We start from the raw sequence: 27,132 nt of genomic DNA, 5'->3' as shown, positions 1-27,132 counted from the left end.
ATCACATTTGAGATTTTAACATTTATGAATTGAACTTAAATATTCAAACAAAAATGCAAAGATGTTCAATTAACACGCCATTGAATATACTTACTAAGTGCTTTAAAACAATCTTCATCTCTTTGTCCGTCTTTATCATCGTCTGAAGGAGAATTCATTATTAAATTATAAAAATATTTAGTATGTTAAATATTAAAGAAAGCCAAACTCACTTGCTCTAATGATGCATTAAAAGTATTCAGTAATTACTTGTTCATAGTATTTATAATTTTTTGACAATAATACTATTTTATAGCCATATATAGATTTCTTATTATTAGAGTTTTAGATGTGCTTTCTATGACAAAGATTTAATTGAAAACTTTACTCATCCAACAAAGCAATGGATGAAATTACCAAAATATTAAACCAACAATATACACTAGTGTATCTGCAATATATATAGAATACACACTCGCATCATTTTACTTTGTCATTATAAGCAAATGTCTTGGTAATGATTAAGTAATTAATAAATGTTTCATCTAATACTTTAGAACTTCACCTATTTACCTTGTAGATCATTACAAATCTCCTCATCTACTTGTCCATCGCAATCATTATCTATACCATCTCCAATGGTCATTACAGTAGGACGACATTCTTTCTAAAAGCAGTGAAAATGTGGTGAAATGAAGATTCATATATGCATATTCATCATATGATGAGCATTTATTCTTTGTATTGTTAACTTATTTACTCAATAAAGTCATCTGTGGGACTTTCAATACAGACAGTAACAATTTTTTTTTTAAATCAAGTTTTACTAATCATTAGAACTACCTTATTTATCGTGGCAAACCTTTGACCAACAGGGAAAGCATACGATTCATACTGGATACCGCCATAAAGTATCCCTCCAAAGGGTACATTTTTGGAAGAATGTTCTATGGTATGACCACCAGGTAGAATGTCTATATAACCAACAGAGAGATTGTGTCTGTGCACTACATTGTGGAAGGCTCTCCTTTTGATGTGTTTATTGTCAAGTAATATTCCACTTTCGTAGGAATCTTCTATAAAGAACATGAATATGTTTTTATAGTTAGAATTTTTAGATGAAAGCGGTGTTAAAAACGAGTAGAATGTGTTACTTTGTTCTATTGGGGGAATTAAAGTCATAGCTGGATCGCCCTTGTGGCAGCCTGGAACTACATAATCTTTACATGTTCCACTGGGAACATACTGCACAGATAAAACTGGCTTGTTGGAAGTAATTAAAGAGAAACTGTCCATTTCCAACTCATGAAAATTTCCAGCCGACATGTGAACAGATGGTTTACCATCAATGTTGACAAAAGTGTCATCTTCACTTGCCAAAAATCGGATAACGTTTGGATTGGTATCGGGAAATGGATTTATTGCAAATGATTTCCCCCAAACATTGACAGGTGGTATTTGTTCTTCGATGTGATCCCGTGAAGTTCCTACTCCAACAGAAGTTATGGTAGATCCTCCGAAAACAGATACTTTCTCTGAAGATAAAACAACCGTACCTGTTAAATCGGCGTGGCAAAGAAGCTGTAAGGTATCATATTTATTGACTGTCATGTTGATCCAGTCACCCTGATTATAACTTTTTCCTTCAAGATGTATATTAATGTTATGTTCCATTGGCAGTTTGATGTTCAACTTGGTGTTGTCTTGTGTCCCAGCTATGAGAATGGCCGACTGGTAAAAATTTTGAGCAGTTGAATAGAAGGAAGGAACAAAATATTTAGTTCCCAATACATCCAAAGGCATTCCAAGAAAGCCATCAGTAGAAAGCCTCGCTTGGTTTATTCCAAACACCACAATTTCATCAGACGAGACAATGTGAATTGCTTTCTTTGCACGCCATGTTCCCTCTACTCTAAGGGACTTTGGAATCGATATCTGCTTTATGGTCCCCCTTTTAACGGTAAATCGGTCACCATGGTAAAGAGTCTTGGACATAGGAGCAGAAACATTAACACTTACAGGAACTTCAGACGCTGTCGTAATAAACAACTTCAATGGTATATCTGATATATCTCCATACCAAGCCTCGTCGGCCTCCATGAATCCAATGATGAATTCCTTTCCCTGATTATCTGGAATCTCCTTCCCTGAAAGATCAAAGAACTTCCTTCGAGCTGATGCTGAATCATTTTGATGTTAAAAGAAATTTGCAATTCTCAAAAAAATGCTTTATCCATTCTAAATAAAGTGCCAACCCCCCCCCCCCTTTCCACAATTTGGCCTACTCTTTATCGTAAGTATAGTTCATTACAGTAAAAATGTTCTCTCAGCATTTGAAAGACGTTTGCTCCGTGATTTTCACACCTTGATTTTATTTTATTAGTTCATCATTTTTTCATTGTTTATCATGAGTAATGATGTGTCCAGTAAGACTATAATTGAAAAGAGAGGAAAAACAAGGACATGTAAGAGAATTATCTGTAAAGACACCGTATAGTTTTTTTATGAAAACTTCAAATGAATGTAGCAATTTGGAAATGTCTGTAGAAAATGAAGAAGAAAGACATAAACTAAAATAGGTTCAAAGCAAACTAGGGTTCAATAGTCTTGTATGATTACCATATTGAGATAACGAACAGTATTCAAGATCAAAGTCAATAAAACAATACAAAATAGGAGCAGAGCAAACACGGACCTTCAATACATCAGAAGTGGGATCAGATGACCTAGAGGAGTGAGCATCTCCTGCCGACCGGTCACACCCGCCGTGTGCTCCTTGTCATGATCGGGAAATAACGGAAAAATCCGTCGTCAATTCAATGTATAAATAATGGACTAACAATTAGCATGAAAAATGTCAGTCAGCATTTGACTCAATGATTAATTGTATTTGCTGAAAAGGCCATTGGATCGACCATAGAATTTACGAAATATGATGACTTGAGACGAGACTGCTGAAATGTTTGTTTCATTAACTTGTTTGTCAATAATTTACCTCGTTTTAAAAATTGTTCATACGAAGAGCATGCTCTTGCATATCGAATCAACAGAGATACATAAACTCCGTATGCAGGTGATGAAGGTATATTGCTGCATAAGTAAGAGAAGTTGACGATAGAAAAGTTACATTAAGTCATCACGTTTATCATAGAGTTTGGTTGTTATATTACCATTAACGTCTTTTTCAAGTAAAATATCCAAATATGAAATATGTTTCAGACTCGGTAGTATCTTTTATCTCAAGCTCACCATGATATATGAATATATCGTATCGACTCGATCTTAGGCATTCATGCCTGTTGTTCAATCCGTTTCATTGATTTAGATAAAATATATTTTAAATCAAACTAACCCAAACAAGTTAGGCCTATGGTGAGCATCAACAAGAGTTCACATGTCTTCTTCTTTACCGGCATTTTTTTTTCTCAATCTAAGAGAATATTTCAATAGAATTTTATTAAGATGCTTGAAAATTCAAGTACATGTACATTTTTTTTTGGACTGAAATGCTCTGCCATTTCTTTTAATTGGTTTAAATATGTGGTAATCTTCAAAACATTCAGTTCATTGGCAAATTCTTAATTTTTTGAAACGATGTCGTTTTGTCTAACATTTAATTCAGAATGTACGAATAAAAGATTAATAAAGGATATCGTAATTATAATACCGGGTATACCCTCTTACCTTTTCTTAAAGGCCACCTAAAGTTTAATACATACTAAAATTCAGCCAACTTTATTCGAGTTTTAAAACCAGTGGATTTAACTGATTTCGTGCTATGTCCTAATATGTCCAAACTTGAGGGTTAAATCACAGTCAAACTAAGACAAAAATAGAAATTTATCATTACAAAATCATTAATTACAATAAGATTTTTGTAAAATCAAAATGTAACCGTTGTTTTCAATCATACTTCAGGTATAATTTATGAATTACTTGGCATACTTTTTTCAGTAACATAAATCCGTTTTGAGTCCTAAAAAATATATATTAAATGCTTCTTTACCTTACATTGTTAAATTTTAACAGATAACATGATGATTTTTTTTAATTACTTAGAGTAGCTGTGCATGCAATCTAAATTGGTCGCCTTTACTATGAACACGGAGAAAGATCAGTTTGGGATGACAATTGGCATTTGTCTGTCTTACCAATTTTCTAGTTTTTATCGTTTTTTTTAAATTAATTTTTATTTGCAAAATATCAAAAAAGAATCAATGATAATTGTTCTTTCGTCTTTTGCGCTTATTAAAAGTTTACATGGGAAGGGTTTTTTTAACAGTTTCTTTAAACGTAACATATTTGAAAAGTTGCAAAAATATTAAAAGCACATCACTAAATTCATAGAAGCCTATAAATCATGGATTTAATACTAAACTTCAGAAATGATATATGGTTTCCAAGAAGCATATAAAAAACCTTTCAAATCCATGAATCCTTGAAATTCATGGCAATATACTAGTATACCATTGTATCTACGATTAACAGTATGCACACAGGCTTTCTCAGGGAATTCTGTTAAAATGATTCTTTGTTTGATTCCTCATTTAATATTGTACCAGGTATATAATTACATATGTAGTTTTTTCATCATTTGTGTTTTAATTAATTATTTACATAATACAAGTTTTCCTTATGTTTAAAGATTTTCCAGAAATCTGTAACATGAACTTTTTTCTTTTCTGCTCTAAAAAGTGAAAAATACTGACCGTTCTTTAAAACTAGCGGGCACTGGTCTAAATAACCCTGATCATCCCTGCAGTTTTCTGTGTAATTTATCGTCAGGACATCGAGATAATTTCAGTACTTGATGAATTATGGGGACTTGTTTTAAATCCGAAATATTGGTTTCTTCAATTCTTGAAGATTTATACTAGGTTAGGGTCAGCGGTACGTACAAATGCACTTGTATTCTTGATAAATATCAGGAAACTTTTGTAACGCTGACCAAACAAAAAATATTAAACTTAGTTAACTATAGTTTATAAATTATAAAACATGAACTGTGAAGTTTTTACTATGGTAAATTATAGCATTTTACGATGAAATTCAGGAGTCTTAAAATCAAAAATCGTGTAATTCTGAAATTTTAAAACTATTTTAATTATTGTAATTCTTTGCTTTTTAGCCCACACGAGCATTCGGCTCAGCTTAACTCTCCGGAGCATTATGTCTATCGCTGTCGGCATATATTATAGTCATCGGTGTTGTACAAACATTTTTACACTTTCATTCTCGCTTCTGGAACTACTGCGCATATTTGAACTAAACTTGGCACAATGTATGTCGGACTGTATCTTTAGGTAAAGTAGATTTATTTTATTCAAAAGAAGGATCAACCCCTCTGCTAATGGAAGATATTGAAGAAAAGGTAAAAATTGGATGGGGTCATTAAATAAAATAAAATTCTAAGAACCACAATGCAAGATGAAGCTTATGTGAATATGCTTTGAAACAATATAGATTTAAGTCTGTTCAAATCAAGACCCCCAGGGTAGATTGTCGCTACTATGGACGATCAAAAGTTTATATGGGTATGCATAAAAATCTTTAAAATCTTCTCAAGAACAGCAAAGCAATGCCATGATCAGACATGTCTTTATAAAAGTATCCTCAGATACATCGTCGCAAGCCACGACCAAAATGTACGATCCTCTCCCATTATGGTAGGAGAGAGCTGTATGCGGACACCGAACCGTGGCTTGAGACGATGCCTCAGATAATACAGATTCAAAAGTGTTCAAATCATGACTCCCTTGGATGGGGTTGGGCTTAAAATCAAAGATTTAGATGGATATACTATGTGTATGGAAAACTTTTTGAAAATCGTCTTCTCAAGAACAGGAAAGCCATGATTAATTTATAGGTGGATCCATCCTCAGGTTGTGCAAATTCAAGTTCGTTCAAAGCTTGCTTCTAGTGGTAGGTTGGGATACAATGGAGATCAAAGTTTTCTTGTAGGAGCACATGCATGTAGGAATTTTTCACAGGTACTCGTGGACAGGAACCCCCCCCCCCCTCCCAATACTAATACATGTATATGACCCCTAGCTTGTTCAAAAAGAATTACAAATTATATCTATTACACTTCCTTTTCATGTCTACAATATGAAACAAGAGGCTCATGGGCCACATCGCTCACCTGAGAAGCTTTGAACATGTTGTTCTTTACCAGATTTCCCCTTGTAATACATATTGTGACCCCATCCTACCCCACTGATCATAATTTGGACAATTTAAAATCTACATTAACCTAGGATGCTTCCTTATAAGTTTCAGCTTTTCTGGCCCTGTGGTTCTTGAGAAGATTTTCAAAGATTTGTCCTATATATTTCTATGTGAAACTTTGATTCCCCATTGCGGCCCCGCCCTACCCCCCGGGGTCATGGTTTGAACAATTTAGAATCTATCGTATAACTATAACACTAACCCAGGATGTTTCTACATATGCCCAGTGGTTCTTGAGATTTTTTTTTTAAAATTCCTATTTGTTTCTATGTAAAATTTTGAATCCCTATTGTGGCCCCGCCCAACCCCCCGGAGGTAATGGTTTGAACAATTTAGAATCTATACCACCTTAGGATGCTTCCACATAAGTTTCAGCTTTCCTGGCCCAGTGGTTCTTGAAAAGAAGATTTTCAAAGATTTTTCCTATATATTTCTATGTAAAACTTTGATTCCCCATTGAGGCCCCGCCCAACCCCCGAGGGTCATAATTTGTACACTTCAGAATCTACAGGATAACAAGCTATGGGTCATATATTATAATTGGGAGGGGGGGTCCTTTCCACAAGCGCCTGTGATGAAAACCTGCAAAGCCATGATAAGTCTTTATACGGAAGCATCTACAGATAGTGTATGCTCACGTTTGTTTAAATCATGGGTATGGGAGTTGAGCCATATTGGCAATCAAAGAAATATAGAAATACACAGAAAATATCCATAAAAATTTTCTTTTCATTTGTTCATGAAAGTTTCACAAGTCATAAAAGTACATTTATCATTAGGTGCAAAACTGTAGCTCGCTGGTCTGAAAAAAAATTGAGATGGTCGTCCATCCCATATTTTCAGACAAGCAAGCTACTGTTGACAGTTCTGCGTATAAACTATAATTCGCACTCCTAAACTTTATTTAAGAGTTAAAAAATAGTAACGAAAGTAACTGTTAACAATGGCTTTCAATTCAAAATTCCGCGAACCAGTCAAGATGCAATGCTAAATAGTTGTCATTGTCGTAGGTTCTATATTAATTATATCAAAGGAAAACAAATCCTGCATCATACAAGTGTAGACAGAATAACTGAAGTATTTTCCGTTCTTTTAATCTATTAATTATGCCTTTTTATTTTAAAAATATATTCATCAGTTTATAGTCATATAGTGTACCGTCTAGTTTATAGTCATATAGTGTACCGTCTAGGCAAAAAAGCATACATAAGATAAGTAGATACAACTATTAAAGCCCCACAATCAACACAGAGTAAAAAAAAAATACATGTATAACATGAAATGTATGAGTTCTAAGAAAATGTAGAAATTGCAATCAAACATTCTTTACATAATCCACGTACGATTTCTTTCTTATTACAGAAGACACACATTACAAAAGACATACTATATTTATTTCATTAATTGAATGAGCACAAAATCAGATTTTGATTTTTTATGAAAAACGTGAAACACATCATTGCATCACACATTTATTTTAAAAATAATAATACAAATTCTGTTAGAGCAGATCTGGTGTTGAGCTTCCTAAATACGTGCGCAGATCACTGATGGTAGATCGAAACAGTTTACAGGGGACAGTTTCTCTGTTCAGTCGTTTGTGAGCTTCATAACGATGGCATCCTCCAAAAGAATAAAAATAATCCCCTCCCTGACGGCCTTTGATCCAGAGTACATCAATCGGGGGTACGTTGTCTGCTTGTTCTTCGTCCTTACACAAAATAAAAGACTGAATTGTTAAGAATATACAGTGTACCCAGAATTTGATCGATGTATCATATCAATAATAAAACAACTTTAAAAAAATCAATGGGACTTCAGAGGCCTGTTCAACAGAGCAAATGCTCGCGAACTCTGTTGAAGAAACCTCAGGTGAAAATTATGCTAGAAAGTAGGGCTGTATCAATATATCGATATATCGATACGTATCGATATTCAAGAAAAATATCGTATCGAAAAATAACTTCCAATACGTATCGGACAGACATTTTTTCTTCAAATTCTGTTTAAAAGATGGGAATTTCAATCACCAAAGATTATATTTTACTTTTTTGAATTAAAACCTTCAATAATTATATAATTTCTAAGGAAATAACACAATTTCATAATTATTGCAAAATACAAGGAGAAATTTATCTGAACATGTTGATTTTACTGTTATCAAAAGTTTCAATTGAAGTGTTATTTTTAATGACAATGAGACTATAGAACTTTAAAATGGGTAATAAAACACGAATTGTTATGAAATGTATGCATTAAAATGATTTAGAAGCCTTTTCTGATGGACTTGTTTCATAATCCAATATATCGCATATCGCTTTAAAAAATATTGTATCGTATCGTATCGAAACTTTTGGCTCAATACACAGCCCTACTAGAAAGAATGTAGAAGCATCATGAGTATTTCATAATATTTCAACTTACTTGCAGAGTTTTCATGAGGGATGCCACTTTATTTTCATCTAATACTGATGTGAATGGTCTAATCAACACTGATATTGGAACATTGTGAACTTCTGCAATATGGTTACTGTGAATAGACGCTTGTTTATCATTTGACATAAGGGTTCGTCTTTCTAGCTCAAGAAACCAATTTTCCGGAAAAGTGAAAGTAGGGCAACCACCGCTCAAAGATTGGGAGTGAAGAATATTGTTCCTTAAAACGACACATAAAAGAAAAATCACTATATTTACGTAGGATGCAATACCCAAATTATTACATGTTGTCTCCGAAATTAGCATATCCTTTCAATTACATCAACGTTAAGCTTCACAGCCTACTTTCTCTTTTAAAACCGGAAGTAAACAATGCCAACAAGTCCTAAGGATAACTAATGTACTTAAAAAAGTAAAATAAATCGACTAACAATTAAATAATGACGATTCTTACATACGTATTTTACATATATTTAGAATATATTTTTACATTAATTTTTCTTGTGTTGACATGGTTAAAGTATTTTTAAAAAAACCACACACGCACTTACTGCTGGTTTTAGCCAAACCTCAAAAACAGTCTGTCCTGAAAAGATGTCAAAACGACAAAAGCGTTTTAAATGACCGTGTGTGGTATACCGTAAGTTTACTATGAATTTTCTTTTTTATATATGGATAATTTTTTGAGAAAGACAGCAAATGGAATTCCAATGCAAAGCCATAACTGTCACGACCAGTTTGTCTTCTTTCTCTTTGACCAACCCTACACTTGTTTGGGATATAATATCCCAAATGGGCTATAAATTTACAGTGAAAAAATTTAAAATTTTTATTTTGGCTATAAATATTATAAATCCGCATCAGGACACTAAAAAAGGAATAACTTTTGGTTGACAAGTTTTCCTGTATGCCCATTCATTGTTTAGGCGGCGCGTCGATTTACCCAAATGGAACCCAAATGGAACCCAAATGGAAACAAATGGACCCAAATGGAAACACAAATGGACCCAAATGGAAATCAAATGGAATATTAAATATGTATTATCGTATTTTAATACTTATTTAAAATGATGAAAATAAATGAACTTACAGTTACAAATGGATTTTTTTTTATTATTAATCTCAGGGACCTATATATAACGTTAGTATATAGGTCCCTGTTAATCTCTAATATTGTATTTTGAAACATGAAGTTAGCATTCTATATGACGGCAAAATTATTTGGGGGTAGGGGCGGGGGGTGGGGTGACATGGCCTCCCCCCCCCCCCCCCCCCCATCCGTTCCTACGGCCATAGAAACTATCAAATACTTCAGTTTTGTATTCAATTATGTTCAACAGTTATTACAAATAGAATTAAATCGCATTTTAAAAAATACATTGAAGAAAATAATGATATTAAAATATTCTCTTTTTGTTTTAATTTCATTATTTTCTATATTTTAAATAAGTAAAAACTTGAGAATACGATATAACATATATATTTTATATTCCATTTGGGTCCATTTGATTTCCATTTGGGTCCATTTGAGTTTCCATTTGGGTCCATTTGGGTTCCATTTGGGTCAATTTGGGTAAATCGACGCACTCTTGTTTAAGAGATTGATCCCTCGGAAGTTCCTTAATTTCTTGGGGATCAATCTAAGAAACGGTAGGGTTGCAGAAAAACTTGCTTACCAAATGTTATTCCTTTTTAAGTGTTTTGATGCGGATTTATGATATTTATTGCCAAAATAAAAATTTTAAATTTTTGCACTGTAAATTTATGGCCCATTTGGGATATTATACCCAAATGGACTATTATATCCCATTTTGGCGATTGGTCCCAACCTGTTAAAAGACCTTGCTCCAGCAACCATTCAAGAGTTATTCTACATCATACATGTATATGTGTATAACTTATAGAAAAGATTTTCACAAAATGTAGGTCAAAGGTCAAGGACACATGATCAGAAATAATTGCTATAAATGAGAGTCCTAAAACCAAATGGCGATCAATTAAAAGTTAGGGCCGAGATGAAAGACTTCAGTTGTTTAAATTTAGGTCAAACTCCAAGGTCAAGGCAAAAAATGTTGGAATCCAAAGAAAGCTCTAGTTGCATGGAATATACTTTCCAAATATAAAAGCCTTAGCAATGTTATTTAAAAGTAATGGCCAAGATTAAAGTTAAAGTTTGGTAAAATTTTGCAAAAGAAGATCAAGATCAAGGACAAGAGGTCAGAAATGTTGGCACTCAAAGAATGGTTGTGCCACAAGAAATATTCACAATACAATTGAAATATAAAAGCCTTTGCACCAAACATTAAATTCAAAAGTTTTGTGCAAAGTTGAAGTTTTTGTAGATCTGACAAACAGATTAATAGACGAACAGACTGCTAGCATACCAAAAACTATATATTTTTGGGTATTAAAACTAGTTCAGTCTTAGAATAAGAATAATTAGAATATATGACTGGTGTTTCTTATTTTACATGTATCTTTTAGCTTTCATTTCTTATTATTTATATAAAGATACTAATCATGCTAATTCTTCTTTTTTTTTTTAGTGAAGAACTTATTATATGAGAGTGACCTAGAACAACTAACATTTAAGGACTGTTTTTGGTATCATTACAAATTCCAAAATGACCAAAATAGTCATTTAGAAAACTTGAAGATGGCTGGAGCCCCTGGGGGTTCCATGGACCAAGGGGTAGAAGTCAGGAAGTCCAAAAAATCCATTGTTTGCTCACTTGTCCGATTTAAAAACAGAACAGAAAGAGGCGTTGACATTATTTGGTTAAACTATGAAGGTGCAAGAGTGAAATACAAGACTTTGCAAGCCTATGAATTTGTGGATGTGAACACTTACGTAGGGCATCCTTGGATTTTCTTGGATGTGGAATCTGGTGAGAGACTGGTTGTTGACCTGAAATCTGTGTATGAGCCTACTACAGGATGGGTACCAAGCCAGTGGCCGATAAAACCAGTGCGAAAAGTTGTCAATATTACAATTCCCAGTATGTATATACAGTGTATTTATATTCTCTCCAAATTCAGATCAATATTTAATTGTTTTCCCAAGTATATCGTGAATGTAATAAGGTGCTTTGGTTTTTTTCCAGTTTACTCATTAAAGGACTCCTGTATAAGGTTTTTTAAAAAGCATCTGCCGAAAAACAACATCAACAAACTGGATCTGCCGACTTCATTGTTACAAGAAATGTATGAGAAATATGACACACCTGCAATAGCCAGTGGACTGCGATCAACTGCAAAAGTTATTCCCCCTCCTGACCAAGAAGGAATGAACTGATGGAACCACCAAGGAATGTGGAAAATTTAAACAGATGTTTTGTACATTCGTTCTTATTCATTTCCTATTTTGAAGAAAAGGATTCAGGAATTTCCAATCTATGTGTGCAAAAATGCATTGTATTTTGTGCACACACATTTATATATATTCATTTGTGCTAGAGTGCTTTTAGATTACAGATATTATAAGATAACCCTGAGATGACTTCATAAAATTGTTCCCTTGCATGTCATTTACTCATTGATATTCAACATTCATTTTTTACCCTCAAAACCAAAACAGCATGGGAAGATTTTAAATCATGTAATTTTAAAACTATAAATAATCTACTGAAAATTTTTTACCAAAATCATTGCAGAATGTGATGATTTATAAAATTAATCTGAGGTTAATGGTCACTAGTATTAATTAAGAACAGTACGCTAAACGTAGCCCACTGATGACTATGAAATGTATTTCAAGTAGGAATGTGAATCTTTTTAGGGGTATACATGTATGTCAAGTACTGAGTAAATAATATACCCTGGGTAGCTGTATTTTTTGTGTTCAAGTGCAGTTTTACGTTAGATTATGTAACAATTAAAATTCAAAACCTGCTACAAGCAGTGTACAATTCGTTACAGTCATCCGAGTTCTTTATATACACAACATCTGCTCAGATGATGATGAAAATAAATTGAAATTCTCAAGCATATCCATTCTCTTTGAATACCTGGCATGTATTCAAATCATGGAGAACAGTTTTGGGGACAGACTGACAAACAAATGATATGTAATGTCCCCTGGCTTTCTCAAAACTGGGACAATAGATACTGTAGAAGCACAAATTTTTGTGGGATAAAATTTTGTTATTTGTCATCTAAAAAGGTTTCGTGGGTATTTAAGTTGTTTTGAAAGTAACCCTATTCAATATATAGTCATATAAAATTTTGTGTGGGATTTTATTTTGTTGATAATTGTTTACAACAAAATAAGCAAAATTTTATCCCCCACAAATATTTGTGCTTTTACAGTACATGATATATTTTCTCCACTAGCAACTGTGAAGAATCTACAATACCATTCAATCTAAATTTTATAAAGATTTACTAGTAACGTAACTTTTTTCCAGAATGAAAAGACAAACATACCCCCGGTATTTCATTCAGCAATAGCTGTTTTTATTTTTAAAAAGATGAAAAACATTTGATTTGCTACTCTGTGAACACTGAGAGTTCCATCAAATCTGCAGCATTTTTTATTAACAAAGAAAAATAAAAATGTTTATTTGGAAGAACTGAAAGCTGCCTTTGCCTGCTGGAACTATGAAATACTGAGCATTTCTTGGAAGTCTAAATTTTGACTTCATTCCTTTTTACTATCTGTTGTCTGAATTTTCCTCATGGATTCTGATATGAAACTTTTGATAAGATATTCATTGCTGCTTCTTAAAAAGTGTGCAAATTCATCATCTGAAAACAGAATGCACATCTATAAGAATTGTTCCTATGAAAAGCTTTAAAAATATATTAAAATGCAATTATTTTTCACAAAATATTTTGTTACAGAAATGCACAATAAACTAATATCTTACTGTTGAGAAGTATATGAATTGGGACAGTTTCTATCAGCGTTCCATGTTTTGATCTTTGTTTCTTGATATTCTCCATGTGGGATAAATCTAACGCAGTTTCTGGTTTGTACTGCACACACACTAAAGCCTGGGCTAGAGACGAAGAAGGGGAGGGAACCATTAGCACCTATAAGATAACATCAAAGAATCCATTAAGCATTTTATACTCATCTATTATAGAAAATTGAAAAGTAAATGCATTTACAGTAATTTTAAAATTGATTTGTGAACCAAGTTAAAAATAAATCTAGATGGTTCATAATGGGTTGCGAAGGATGGTATAAGTGCTGTGAGAGGAAGCAGATGAAGTAAAAGCCTGACATTTGAAACCTCTGGCTTGAGCTAAAATACATGGGTTTAAGGAGGTGACTACAATATAGTCTTTCACTGGAACATGCAATCCTTCTTAATCATGGGTTCAATGAAATCTGTGTCACATTTGTGAAGCTAACCACTTCAAGAGACCTTCAATTTTGTACTTGGTGTGAACATATTTTATGGCTAAACATTAGAATTTGAGAAGCTCTGATTATCTCAATTTTAAATTTCTAGATCCTGCATTTCTACTTTTATATGAGCAAATGAATATAAAGTTTTAAGATGTCTAACCTTATGAAAACAAATTGATAAAAGAAAGACAACTCCAGCTGTCCACCTCAGGAGGCAGGTTGATAGTATCCAAATGAAGGAATCTCCAGCCTTAATGTTCTGAAGCAAGAAATTATTCACCATAAGTTTGAGCAACATTATTAGTATGTATATATTTAGATTGACTGTAACAATTTATTTACAGAAAAATATTTTAATAAAAATTTCCAATTTTATTCTGACAGATGTCCAGTTCATGGTGGTCATGAACTGTTTATTCATGCAGATTTTCATTCATTACCTTTACAAGGGAGGTAAATGATTAATGTTACTGGATTATGTTTATTGAATTTTCATTACCTGCAAAAGAGAAATAGCCTCCTCTAATATCATTATCTGTGACCCCAATTCATCCATTAATCCAGTCCCCATCACATGGCAAACAATCTCCTCCCTCACATTTTCTCCTTCAATATTTGGCAACTGTACATGTGGACTTATGTTCTGTAGAGAAGTGCACATAAAGGGTGCATTAGTGACACATGTATGTGGTTCAATTTCTGAATAAAACTTTCAAACATTTTTTTTTCTTTTTATAAATCATGAAAAGTTCAAATACTTAATTTTCTGCAAGTCAGTCGTAAGGAAAACTACTCACTTTGTTTACAAAGTCAAGGTACTGGATGCTTTGCTCAGTTATGTTCCCCTGGATAGTCTCACTGACAACAACTGAGAGCGGTCTCTGATTTTCAGCATGTAATACTGATAAAGCCTCAACAACCAAGTCTGTTATTTTTGTATCTGATTTTTCGTACCTCTGCAAATTAAACATTCAATCTTGGTTATACATAGCCATCTTTGGATTGATTCAGAAGGCAATAGAATACTATTTTTATCTTTCACAGAGAAAAACTTAAATGATGTTATTAACAATCAGTTTTAAAAGTAAAGTGAACTTTCATCATTCATTGTGACAAGGATCATTTCCTTTTAGTTCTCGGTAAAATTGTTTTCCAATTAGTTTAGAGAAAATGTAAACATTAATGTCAAAAAATTGACAAATGTAAAACATCAGCATATGACTTATTCCTTTACCTGCAAAAGGTTCATTTGTTGCACCAGCTTCCCAGAACAAAAACATGAGCTATGGATGTTCAATACAGGTTTCCCATGTGATAATGTCCACCTTTCTATTCCTTGTACATCCTCTTTCCCTGACTATTACAGATTACAACAAAATCAGGTTTACCTTGTTTTAAAGTAAATACATGTATAACTCTCTAATTAAAATCTAGCTCAGATGTCAAATTGGAAAATGCAGTAATAAAAGACGAGCATATATTTATTTTCAGAATTTAATTCTTACCTGAAAATTAAATGACTTTGTTGTTTCTACTTTATAAGGATCAATTAATTTCACTTGTTCATACAGAGATGCACCGATCATCTTTTGTCTTTCATTAAAAGTTCCCTTCTTAGGTTTTTCAAGTTCCTTGACAGGAAAAGAATTGTTTTGATACAAAGCCATGCAATTTTTCTTTTTCTGGAAAAAAAATAAAATATGTGTTCATGCATTCAGAATCTGCAAAATTAATACAAATTAATTAAAAACCCTTTTTTTTTTTTTTTTTCAATTTTAATCTGGGGTTTCCATAGTTAATCTTCAACTTATTTCCATTTGTACCACAGAAGCATAATAAAATGTTTTTAATTTTAAAAACAACTCACATTTAATATTTTACATTAGTGCAACAGATACATTGGCTGCCACTTTCTGCTTATTTTGAAGTCATGTGATTTTTATTCATGATTTATACCTTTTGATACGGCAGCATTCTGCTCTGTATGGGTATAGGGTGGAGATTATACGTGTCTAGATAGAAATCGGCACAGGCATCTCTTATGTCCTCCATCCACCGACTGTACGATTCAGACACTCTGGGATAATGGTCCAGGTTACATTTAATGGTGTCCATTTGTAGGTCTGTAAACTCCTCACAAATTCTGATGTGTTCCAACACAAACTCTGAAGGGAGACAACTCTCAGGAAATCTGAAGTCGTGGTTCTCATCCTCTGTAGACAAAACATTCATCAAATAATTTCCTTTTGTTTCCATATAGAGCATAATTAGAATTATATAAAATAGTGTCTGTCATTGTTTTTGAAAATTCAATCCAGTTGAGGAAAAAGGACTATTCTCGAAATTGGTGGACATCAATATATTTCAAAAATAATACCCTCATTTACAGAGCATTCAAATCAGATTCAGACAGTCGTTAGCATGTTAACACTTACCAAAAAAAGGTTTACAAAATTGTTTGAATTCATCTATTCTTTCTCCTAGTCCTAGAAAGTTCAAACAAATAACATAAACTTCTGAATTTCCACTTTTGCTTGTTGCAGGTTTAAAAACATTTATCTACAAAAAAGGATAATGATCACAAAAATACAGCAATCAAACATTTTGTCAGTCTAATTTGGAACGAGTACAACATATATAAAGCAAGCATAATACCTCCTCAAATAAGCAGCACAGTATGTACATCAGACTGATAGTCTCACTATCAAACATGGTGAATTTCTTAATCACTAAGTGGCCTCCGGGGGAGAGAATAAGAATCCCCGCCAGGGCCTCACAGTAGTGTAGGCGGGACACAATTTGTTCCTGTTCGCCGGGGTCATCCTGACAGTCAATGGAGCCATCTGCTGTGACCTGGGCATGAATAGAATCAAAGAAATTCTATATATATTCAATTTGACTGTTTAACATTTTACATACATCTTGTAATTTAAAGATGAATATTTTCTGTGGTAAATAGCACTGTTTTACTAATTAAAAGATGTATTCTGGTATGATTTTTTTTAAACTTATTAATCAAAATCAGAGATAGACAGAGAAGCACTTATTCCTTTCATCTAATATACATTTATTATGAATGGTAAAATACATTTTATACATACTTCTAATATTTCTGAAAACTAAAATTCCATTATGGAATATCTTACCTTCAAATGCTGCGTACTAAATCAAAATTTCTTTACACTATTTAAAGAGCATTTGTACAATTTCTATCAGTGGTATAATCATGTAATTAACATGATTAATGATTAAAGCATGCCAAGTTGAACAAATTACCAATGACCACATTGTGACTGATTACTTATTTTTCAAGTTCTAAGGAGACCGAGTCCTTGATCATGACAGTCACTAAAGTGAATAAACATACCAGCTGTACATCTCCCATGGTAGAAGCCACATGAAGGAGACCCTCTAAATTACTGAACTCCATCAGATTTCCTGTGTTGTCTGCACCAAAATACCAGTAATCCAAACTTCCTCTGATGAAGCGATCATCGTCAATCATCTTACCCAGGGGGTTCCCCTCATAGTAAGGATTCAAAGTACTTCCTATCCAAGTCCATGTTCCATTATAGTCTAGATGAAAAAGAAAAAGTATGTTACGCTCCATTTGAGTTTTCCTTTTAAACATCTAGGCAATATTTATACTTTTACAAGAATAATTTTCTAGAAGACTTGCCTTTAATATAAATTAGTCAAACCATATTGATAGTACATTGTAAAATTTACATGTACTTGTATACTGTATGATTGCCTGCTTTGTGAAGACTTGCAGGTCCAATTTTAGTGTTAAAAGCTTCATATCTGACATAACAAGATAAAAAATAATTCTCCTAAATTCATTTTCTTCATTGTGTAAATGTATACATCTAGTTCAACAATGACCAATGCACTTACCACTGGAAACAAGATAATGGTTCAAACTTGTTATAAACGCCCCTGGTGCTTCACAAAGATGAACTGTATTCAGATTTGCAATGTTTTGATTTATCAATGGATAAGCTGAAAGAATTTCATAAAACTTGCACCATGCTTGAGTACACAGTTCAGGACGGATCACTTGTTTCACAGTTGATATTACACTGCCAGCAATGTTCATGAATTTTGTGTGTTCATGCCATGAATAAATTTCCTTATCACTCAACTTGTCTTTCACACAGTTTAGTTTCTCCTTCAAACTCTGAAGAACTGGATGTGTCCATTTTTGACCTTCTTTTTTAAACAATGATGGTAAATGCCACTTGTTAACTCTGTTGTATTTAAATTTTTTATAAAACAAAGTTTTTATTTTTTGTTTTGAGCTTGGATCTAATTGGTTTCCTGTTCCCGAAAGTTTCCTTTTCCTCACACGATCCATGGTATTCCTTCAGCTTAGTCGATACATGTTCCCTGTTCATGAATGAACGAAATCAGAAGTCATCATGTTAAATCATTGTGTCGAAATTTCACATAAAATTATGTTATAGTATGTAAAAAGTGTTTGTCTCATGACAAAAACATAAATCCATGGGTTTCCAAAGAGCACATGCTGCAAGTTTGCGTCCGCTTCGTTCAGATTTGACAACGTAAATATAATAAACTGGAAATAAAAGCTTGAAATTAAATGATTTTAAAAATTAAAATATAAAACTGATAAACATAATTGTTGAATCAAAGATTTTTTTCATTTTTTGCACGTTGTCAATTCGTCTCTAGCAGTTCATTTTCTACTTTCACTTTTACCGGAAGTTATTGAACAGTCGCACAATAAATTGTCCTGAAAGATTAGTAAGCGAATTTCCAGGCCTGTTAAAAGAATTTTTATATTTGATGTTTCCTGGCATATCAAATGTTATAATGAAAAATGGAAAATGAGAGATGTTTTGGAAAATACTAGGAAAAGGATGCGGGGGGGGGGGGGGGGGCTCTATATGTAGATTATCAGAGATTTGTATATAACTTTAAAATTATGTTTCTCATTTTTATGCACTTATAATTATGAATATAGGCAGGTAAATGTAAGTTTTCCAAACATGTTTCATTACAAAGTTATTAAAAGTGTCTGTGTTAATTCATTTTACAATTTTGTTGAATTAATTATTTTCCCGCCAAAACTCTGTTGAGCGATTGGTACAGACCTATCACATGACTGGTGACCATGCACAGGTTTTTGAATTTTTCTGAGGTATTGGTAACTTTTGTCCCGTGCTTTTGTACCAACAGGTTGTGTATTATGAGTTTATAGTTTGGGGGCTTTTGGATTTTCAGTCATGGGTTTTGGTTTGTTTTTTTTTTTTGTTTTTTTAATCTTGTTTCAGGATGAGATTTCTGCATTTCTGTATTTCCAGTGATTAAAAACTTGCATTTTTGATTCTTTTTAGAACAGCAGAGCATTTAGTAAATTTCCAGATAATACTTATTGAAGAGCCTAAATTCCATTATTTTGGTAAGCGGATTGCTAAACGTAATTTGTAAATGTAAGTGTAAATTACTTTAATTTTATTGATAAACTTTCATAATTAGATAGATTCAGTGGAGACCACTTTATAAATCAAACTTATGTATTTTAAAACATTAAAAACTACAACGATATTGAGTCAATGCGTTAAGATACGCGCAAATTTTTTGTATTAATTAGTGAGAGACTATTTTATTTATGATTAGTGTTTTATATTATTATATGAATACTTGATTATTGTATACACATGTAAATTGCTGAGGTTTTGTACTTTGATTTTGCAGGGCCATGAGTCGGAAAGAAAGTTAGAAATATTTATTTTTTGATAATATAACATGCTTAATGTTTAAACCTGTGTTGCCATTTATGTAAGGTACATTGATAATCTGATAAGAGAGATAACTCTTAATGTCACAAATGTCTATTATTCCTTTATAAATTTGTCAAGTTTAAGTACCTTTTTTGTCAAATTTTGCCCCGCAAGCCATGCTATAATTGTTTATATTCTATTCAGCACATACATTTCCTTTGGAAAATCATAAAAGTTAAAGAAAAATTTCATATGAGTGAGCAGAGGGTTTATGAACCTTAAGAAATAAAGTCTGCGATATCGCGCAAGATAATCATCCCGGTCCCGAAATGTTGTTTGAAATATAAAAGCCGAGGCTATTTCAAACAACATTTCGAGAAGAGTAGGTTTATATTCACTACAACAAGGACTTTATTTCTATTCTACTAATAGATCTGAAATATGTGTAATCGAGTAGACGTAACAAAATTAATTTAAGTTAAAATAATTCTCGATCCAAACTGAGCAACTTGCTAAAATATGCATCGTAGGAAAGCTTAAATAACTTCTCAGTACCTAACAAAGACAACTTATTTACATTTATATACGGAAGTAATAATCTAAATTCCATTTTAGATTATTATATTGATCTTCTTATTCCCCTCCAATCTTGACTTTTCTTCAGAAACTGTCCTATTCAACCGTCCAGAATGTAATCCTGAGAGAGATCTCAAACTAGGATATCTCATATCATAATATTACCCACTCCTCATGAGTCATGAGTCCCAAATGCAATTTCAAACAAGCTTTTTTAAAAAGAAACACCGTATGGTATCTTATGACAAAGGTAAAGGTTTCTTTTAATGCAAGTCAAACTCCAAGGCCTATGTCAAGAGATAAAACATTTTGTGACACCCAAAAATGACTTTCTCAATGAATATTCTTGTGAAATATGTAAGCTCAAGCACCGACCATATTCAAAAGTTAAAGCCAAAGTATTTTTTTAAGTGGGTCAAACTCAAAGGTCAAGGTCGAAAGGAAAAAAATTATTAATGAAAAGATATTGTCACATGGAATATATGTTTGAAGCCCTTGTACCAACATCGTCTCAAGCCAGGGAGTCCGCATGTAGCTCTCTCCTACCCGTGGCTGCTTGATCACATAAAGTGTCGTAATCTTGAATATTTACACCTCTATGCTGTGACATCATGTTCAGCCAATGACAATATTTGTTTCCATCGTAATTGAAATCAACATTGACATCATCAGTAAACAAAAAATATTTCGTTCATTGTGATTGGCTGTTGAAAGGTCGCGACAAAGTTCATTTTCCGTCTATGCTTTACTCACATTGATCAATATTTTAATGAAGTACGAAATATTCTCTTCTCATGCAACCACAAATGGGAGAGGATCGCACATTTTGGCCGAGGTTTGCGACGATGTTGTACCAAATGTTCCTAAGTTACGATCAAGGAAGTTTGGTGATTTTTTGTAAAAATGGATCAAACTCCAAGATCAAATTCAAGAGGTCAAACATATAAGTACCAATGATAAGCCTTGTCGCAAGGAATGAACTCGTGAAATATAAAAGCCTCAACTCCAACCAATCTAAAGTTATGGTTAAAGTTAGTCTTTTTTAGGACAAACAGACACAATCTTCGATTTCGGGGACACAACTTTATTACAATGTCTCATTTGTACTCAACAGTTATTTCATCAACAAAATTTTCTATTCGCCCATTCCTCAAATCACCACTTCAACCCTCCTATGTCTTTTTTTTCATTAAGAACACGGATGATTTTATTGTACAAGTCAAAGTTTTAGATAGTGCAATTTCAGGTAAAATATGCCAGGGTTACTGTTTTGGAACAGGTTGAATTTTTTAAAGCAGGTTAAAGTTCTTGGACCAGGTCCAATATCCTAATACTGTAACTGCGCTATTCGCCCTATGTTGACCAAACTTGCATGGATGATACTTCATCTAAGGATGCACTCTCCAGGCCTGCTTCGGATACTGGATCTGACCAGCATTTTCCGGGTGAGTGACCAGCTAGGTTAATGTTTCGGAGCCTTTTAGATATGACCTACATTTTCCAGATGAGTGACTTGGATAAAGTTCTGGAGCAATTTCCCCTAAAGTTTCGCAATGAGCCTTATATTTACCAAACTTGCATGGATGATAATCTAAGGATGTACATACCAGGCTTGGTTCAGATGATGGATCTGGCTTTCCTTTTGAGTGACCAGGTTAAAATTTTTGGAGCAGATTCATTCCAAAGTTACTTAAACAAATTAAAGCATACCGGTATGTTGACTAAACTTGCATTGATGATTAAAAAAGGCTGCACAATTCGTTGCTTCCTTTAATGGGTGCTGAGTGACCAGGTTAAAAGTTCTGGAGCATGGACCAAACTTGCAAAGATAATATCATACCTCTAAGGAGCAGACTTTTAGAATCGCTTCAGATGCTGGATTTGACCAACATTTTGAGATGAGAGACCAATTTAAACTTTTTGAAGCAGTTATTTCGTAAGTGTTATTTGCCTTACCTGGGCCAAACTTGCATATACGATACATCTAAGGATGTATTCTTCTGCACTTGCTAAGGATGCTAGATTTGATTTACATTTTCTAAATGAGTGACCAGGATAAGTTCATACCCAAGTTACCTCTAAACCCTCTCAAATCAAGAAGACATGTACAATTACATGTATATTTTTTCACCAAAAAACTCAAGCAATATCAATAGAATATTTTTTTTTATTTATAAACATGGTCTACACAATGATATAAAATTAATCTACATTGCACACTCTTCCAAGTAGTTAGTAATTTCATTATTATTGCTGTTTGCAATATCTGGAGATAACAAACAGTATTCAAGCTCAAAAGTCCATTTAACCATACAAAATAGGAGCAGTGCAAATAAGGATCCGCATCCAAAACATCATAGGTGGGATCAGGTGCCATGGGCATGGAGAAGTGAGGAGGAGTGTATAAAAAATAATCTTACACCAATAACAGTTCTACTTTTTATTTTTTAACCAATAGAATATCCTTTAACCATTCCTTAATGGTTTTCATCGACTTATTTGTTTCACAGGTATTGCATGTACAATTCAGACTAATAACCTTTCAGGGATGGACATGAAAAGTCCAAAAAATTAACTTATTTAGCGAATTCATCTTTAAGCATTATTGCCACATGGTAGAGTGTTGCCAATCTCTCCTTGTCCTCAAGAAAGACCGATAAAACATTAAAATGGCTTCTTCCACACGTCCATTTTCTTTTAAGCAGCACCCAAGAAGACTCAACGCAATAGACCGATGAGATACTTTTTTGTGTACGATATCTCCAAACTCTTTTAAGGTAAAACATGACCCTATGTTGTCTTCTAACAAGCGATGACATTTGAATTTCATGTAACAAATGTAAACAAGAGGATCAAGTGTGACTTTGAAAGTTAATTTACGTTTTAACAATTCTGAATAAACATTTTGTTGTATTTTCAGTGCCTGCATTTCGACCTGAATATCCTTTGTCAGCATAGGAAATTCAAAAGGGTAAAGTTTAGTAAGTATTACTGGTCGACACAGCCAATTTTCAGCTTTATTTTCTTGAAAATGGAATAAAAATGAGGCTGCAACGTCAAATATTGACATAACATTGTCCACTTTGATATGAGATGTTGATTTTAAACTATCCAGCGTCAACATAAACAGATGCAAACAGTCTTGAATACATCCAAATGAAAAGAATACATGGGCTAGCTGTGCAACTTCACTGACACTCAGATTTTCTACCTTCAAGTTCGCACTTTTAATTAAATAATTAACAACATTAAATCTTTCTTCAAGTGAAAAAGGCTCAGATGAAGTCTGCATCTTATGAAAAGATGCGGCGCATACAGCGCGGATCTGCATGCAAGACAAAACTCCAGTTAGTGTCTCCTGCAGAAGGGGTGAAAAATTATCCCTGTTTGCTTTCAGAGTTTCCAATATCACATTAATTGATTTAACAGCAACATTAGCATCAGACTCTTCTGAACCATTAACGATGCTGTCTACAAAACGATTGATTGGTTCTTCTAATTGATATTTAAATAGTAAAGTGTCGAAAAGTTCTCTTCCAAAATTAAAAATGCTACCAGTTAGTCCGGATAATTGACATACGCTGCATAGGCTACGTCGAAGATTTCCTATTGGTTGTAAAAAACACAAGATTTCCGGAAAATTTGGAGACAATACAAAATCTCTTACTAAACTACTAAGGTCACTTTTCTCATTTTCAGAATATTTTAGATGGAACAAATTACATTTTCTCATAAAGTAATTTGGACAAAAATCGTCTTTTAAGAATTCCAACAATTTTTGAAAACATTCTTGGACATATTCTATTACATTCTTCGGTTGAAGAGAGGACGTATCGTTTTCTTCCATTACCCAAAGTATAATTGTTTTAATTATGTAAGATGAAATTATAACGGAAAACTCCCCAAATATCTCCTTCCTGATCGATTTTAGAACAGAATAAATGAAACGTTGAATAGAATTCATATTTCGAATCAGAAGTCTTTCTGCTAGAACAAAAGATATGCACCATTCGAAGTCTTTCGAAATACTTTGACGACCACCGATAGGGACCACATAGCATCCTAAAGAGATTGCTTTTTCTATGAGGTCTCCTGAAGGCCAGTTGTACTCTCTGCTTCTTTCAATCCATTCTTCAGCTATTTCAGGCCATTCGTTACATTTTAGTCCTATAACAGAGTCTACAGACTCCATCCATACTAATTTTCTCGTTAGTATATTTCGATCTTTTGTTTCAACATTCGCTGAACAAGATGGACCATTGACAAAGTAGTTAACTTTTATTCTATCTCCAGGAATTCCAAGAAGTTCCATCATTTGGCTTAGAAGCTTGGCATTACATGGGTTTCCATGCCTTTGAAAAGAGTCTCGAAATAGTGTGTTAGGAAGGAATTCATCTTCAGCCTTCCTATTACTAGTATTTTCACCAGTTTCAGTTTTTAGTATTTCAGTTTAACATAACCAGGAATTGTATCAGTGTTATTCATCCTTAAAAGTAGTTTGCATTTTTCATTTGGTGTTCCTGGATGTCTTTCAATCACAGTCATTGTCTTCATCACAAGCATGGCATCTATATATGGAATTGTTTGTAAAAATATCTAAACCTGTTATGCCTTCTCCAGCTGAACCCACGACGTGACACTCAGAAAATATTTCCCTTGGGAATTGATCATGGTGTATTTTCATAAATGTAAACTCTATAAGTGACATTGCGTCTATGTGTATTTTAGTCCCATTTTTGTTCACCTCGGATAAGAATTTAGCTAAGTGGGATAAAAATGTATCCTTGGGTGTATCACATTCCATTGTTGTTGGTTTAGTATTTGACATCTGAAATGATTTGTGAGATTAAATTTATAAGTAGTAACGAAAAAATCCAGATGCATAAACAAAATTCAACAGCGCTTAACCTTCTAGGTTGCTTTACACAATAGAACTTTTTTAATTTTCGCAAAAAAATTGTAAAGGAAGATCACTTGTTCTTCTTCAAATAGGATATTGTTATATACTCATAGGATATTATAATATAATCTATACCTTGAAAGTGATATTGGAGCATAAGCAGAGATATATAAATTTAAAAGCATATTTCAAAGCCGAAATGGTAAAAACAAATTATTATATAAAAAATTTGGAATCCAAACCAAGAATCTCCAAGAGGAATGTGTGAGAAATTCTTTTTTTATATTTCAATCAGCTACGTGAGAGAGAGAGAGAGAGAGAAGGAGGTCATAACGAACAAATGAAATAATTATCCTGCCTTACTAAGAGTTGTGTCATTAGAAGAAAATTCTTTATGAAAAGGTCGATTTTTAGACATATCGGCAACGTTTTATCAAGGCCTACTTATTCATTACGTTGAATTGATATCCCAATAAACTGAAGATATGACACCGCATGATCTACATGTATCATACTGGTTTCATGTTAAGATGTTTTTATAAATATATATAACCAGCAAATAACTGGACTTGAAAACACAGGAGATGAAGTCGTTTTTACAAATTTTACATTCGTTAATAACCGTATTAACAAAATACAATCTATCAAGATAATCTTTAGGTTGTATTACTAAAAGTTAAAAGATTCATATCAAGTGAAGATTAACAACATAAATATTTGATCAATACAGCGAGCAATCTGACAGCGGGTTTGAGCGGTCGATAGGGGGATAATTACTTCCCGTAAGCAACTGATTACAATTCTGGTGTTGCCAGGTATCTTTTTATGCCCTGTTTACAATTTATATTGCTTACAAGGATCACTTTTCTTTATCTTCAGTTTACGGAATATGTGAACAATTAATCACATGATTGCTTAGTGCTTTAGTCAATTTCGTTTACCGTGAAAACACTTACTTTCGTGGAGTTTAATTTTCTTTTATTTTCAAGGTATGAAGAGACCCAAGAATTAATTAATGTCCACCACGAATTCCAATTTTTCACATATATTACTACTGAACAATTTTTACACCACGAAATCAGATTCTCACAAACCAATATATTTTCCCCAAACCATGAAAATTTGACCCCTCAAAATTATGTGATTTTACAGTATTTCGTTGTTAACAATTATCAACGAAATTAAATCTCAACGAAATTTTTTTTAATGACTATCTATAGAATAGGGCGAATTTCAAAACAACGAAATTAAATGCCCATGAAACTATTTTATATGACAAATCAACAAAATAGTTTGTGCTTCTACAGTTTTTTATTTCGACTAAGGTCAGTCGCGGCCGAGGTTCAAACCTACCTTGTATTTTAAGATAAACAATATATTTTGATTTAATTAATTTTCCCATGATTTTTAAGTAAATACATTCAAATATTTTAATGTAATTGTATTTGTTTAAGTCTTTAATCATTGGCAGCTTTCTATTTTCACTTTAATTGTATCATGGGATTGTTTTCTATTTCTTTTTTCTGTTTAAAATAAAAATTATTTCAGGGTTTGTTAACAAAATTCATAACATTAAAACTGAAAAAAAAAACAGTTATACATACATTACATGAATGGCTTCGATCAGATAATGAATCCGAAGAGTTTATACACAATCTTTTTTCTTAATACATTTGATCTTCTCAAATGGTTAAGTTCAAATGAGATAAAAAGTCAAAATACCTGGTATAAGTTAGTTTCAATAATGTGTGGATGATCAGGTTTGGTTTGTTTAGTGGTAAGTATCTGATAACGTCGGGTTAGTAGCACACATTGTATTGTGCCCATACATTCTTATGCAAGCCAACACACTGTATTTGTTTTCACAATGTATTGTGCAGATTTCCCTGTTTACCTTGTCATGACAAGGA

The 27,132-nt window shown here is 33.0% G+C and overlaps 5 protein-coding genes across 5 annotated transcripts; 1 reads left to right on the top strand and 4 right to left on the bottom strand.

Annotated features, from left to right (window-relative positions):
- Positions 1 to 544: 544 nt before the first annotated feature.
- On the bottom strand, positions 545 to 2,094 carry LOC134283858 (uncharacterized). Its single transcript, XM_062766372.1, has 2 exons — positions 823 to 2,094; positions 545 to 646 (listed from the first exon to the last, which is right to left on the bottom strand). The coding sequence occupies exons 1-2, from the start codon at positions 2,077 to 2,079 to the stop codon at positions 545 to 547; spliced, it is 1,359 nt and encodes a 452-aa protein (XP_062622356.1). The 5' UTR covers positions 2,080 to 2,094.
- Positions 2,095 to 7,666: 5,572 nt separating this feature from the next.
- LOC134283864 (sulfiredoxin-1-like) lies at positions 7,667 to 9,016 on the bottom strand. Its single transcript, XM_062766378.1, has 2 exons — positions 8,632 to 9,016; positions 7,667 to 7,918 (listed from the first exon to the last, which is right to left on the bottom strand). Exons 1-2 carry the CDS (start codon positions 8,947 to 8,949, stop codon positions 7,709 to 7,711), a joined length of 528 nt encoding a protein of 175 aa, XP_062622362.1. The 5' UTR covers positions 8,950 to 9,016; the 3' UTR covers positions 7,667 to 7,708.
- A 166-nt stretch (positions 9,017 to 9,182) lies between these two features.
- On the top strand, positions 9,183 to 12,553 carry LOC134283863 (von Hippel-Lindau disease tumor suppressor-like). The gene is made up of 3 exons (XM_062766377.1): positions 9,183 to 9,283; positions 11,190 to 11,642; positions 11,748 to 12,553. The coding sequence occupies exons 2-3, from the start codon at positions 11,300 to 11,302 to the stop codon at positions 11,936 to 11,938; spliced, it is 534 nt and encodes a 177-aa protein (XP_062622361.1). The 5' UTR covers positions 9,183 to 9,283; positions 11,190 to 11,299; the 3' UTR covers positions 11,939 to 12,553.
- Positions 12,554 to 13,072: 519 nt separating this feature from the next.
- LOC134283881 (cap-specific mRNA (nucleoside-2'-O-)-methyltransferase 2-like) lies at positions 13,073 to 18,428 on the bottom strand. Its single transcript, XM_062766405.1, has 12 exons — positions 17,897 to 18,428; positions 17,367 to 17,575; positions 16,655 to 16,852; positions 16,435 to 16,558; positions 15,956 to 16,212; positions 15,505 to 15,681; positions 15,234 to 15,356; positions 14,797 to 14,955; positions 14,499 to 14,642; positions 14,160 to 14,258; positions 13,512 to 13,677; positions 13,073 to 13,389 (listed from the first exon to the last, which is right to left on the bottom strand). The coding sequence occupies exons 1-12, from the start codon at positions 18,354 to 18,356 to the stop codon at positions 13,283 to 13,285; spliced, it is 2,223 nt and encodes a 740-aa protein (XP_062622389.1). The 5' UTR covers positions 18,357 to 18,428; the 3' UTR covers positions 13,073 to 13,282.
- A 4,084-nt stretch (positions 18,429 to 22,512) lies between these two features.
- On the bottom strand, positions 22,513 to 26,920 carry LOC134283862 (uncharacterized). The gene is made up of 2 exons (XM_062766376.1): positions 26,827 to 26,920; positions 22,513 to 25,150 (listed from the first exon to the last, which is right to left on the bottom strand). Exon 2 carries the CDS (start codon positions 24,635 to 24,637, stop codon positions 22,925 to 22,927), a length of 1,713 nt encoding a protein of 570 aa, XP_062622360.1. The 5' UTR covers positions 24,638 to 25,150; positions 26,827 to 26,920; the 3' UTR covers positions 22,513 to 22,924.
- Positions 26,921 to 27,132: the final 212 nt, after the last annotated feature.

This window comes from Saccostrea cucullata, unplaced genomic scaffold (genome assembly GCF_032062105.1).
Source record: "Saccostrea cucullata isolate Sc308-1 unplaced genomic scaffold, CSIRO_AGI_Scuc_v1 ctg852, whole genome shotgun sequence".
NCBI lineage: Eukaryota > Metazoa > Mollusca > Bivalvia > Ostreida > Ostreidae > Saccostrea > Saccostrea cuccullata.
This window is presented reverse-complemented; position numbering and strand designations above follow the sequence as displayed.

Bases quoted from the DNA above. Each gene is read 5' to 3' on its own strand.
- LOC134283881 (XM_062766405.1), bottom strand. From the start codon at position 18,356: ATGGATCGTGTGAGGAAAAGGAAACTTTCGGGAACAGGAAACCAATTA. The intron at 16,853-17,366 runs GTATGTTTATTC...ATTCATGCCCAG, and splicing joins CCATGGGAGATGTACAGCTG to GTCACAGCAGATGGCTCCAT. The intron at 15,682-15,955 runs GTATAAATCATG...TTTTTTTTCCAG, and splicing joins GAATGCTGCCGTATCAAAAG to AAAAAGAAAAATTGCATGGC.
- LOC134283858 (XM_062766372.1), bottom strand. From the start codon at position 2,079: ATGGAGGCCGACGAGGCTTGGTATGGAGATATATCAGATATACCATTG. The intron at 647-822 runs GTAGTTCTAATG...CACTGCTTTTAG, and splicing joins GGTTTGCCACGATAAATAAG to AAAGAATGTCGTCCTACTGT.
- LOC134283862 (XM_062766376.1), bottom strand. From the start codon at position 24,637: ATGATGGAACTTCTTGGAATTCCTGGAGATAGAATAAAAGTTAACTAC.
- LOC134283863 (XM_062766377.1), top strand. From the start codon at position 11,300: ATGGCTGGAGCCCCTGGGGGTTCCATGGACCAAGGGGTAGAAGTCAGG. The intron at 11,643-11,747 runs GTATGTATATAC...GTTTTTTTCCAG, and splicing joins TGTCAATATTACAATTCCCA to TTTACTCATTAAAGGACTCC.
- LOC134283864 (XM_062766378.1), bottom strand. From the start codon at position 8,949: ATGCTAATTTCGGAGACAACATGTAATAATTTGGGTATTGCATCCTAC. The intron at 7,919-8,631 runs GTAAGTTGAAAT...ATTTTGTGTAAG, and splicing joins CCCTCATGAAAACTCTGCAA to GACGAAGAACAAGCAGACAA.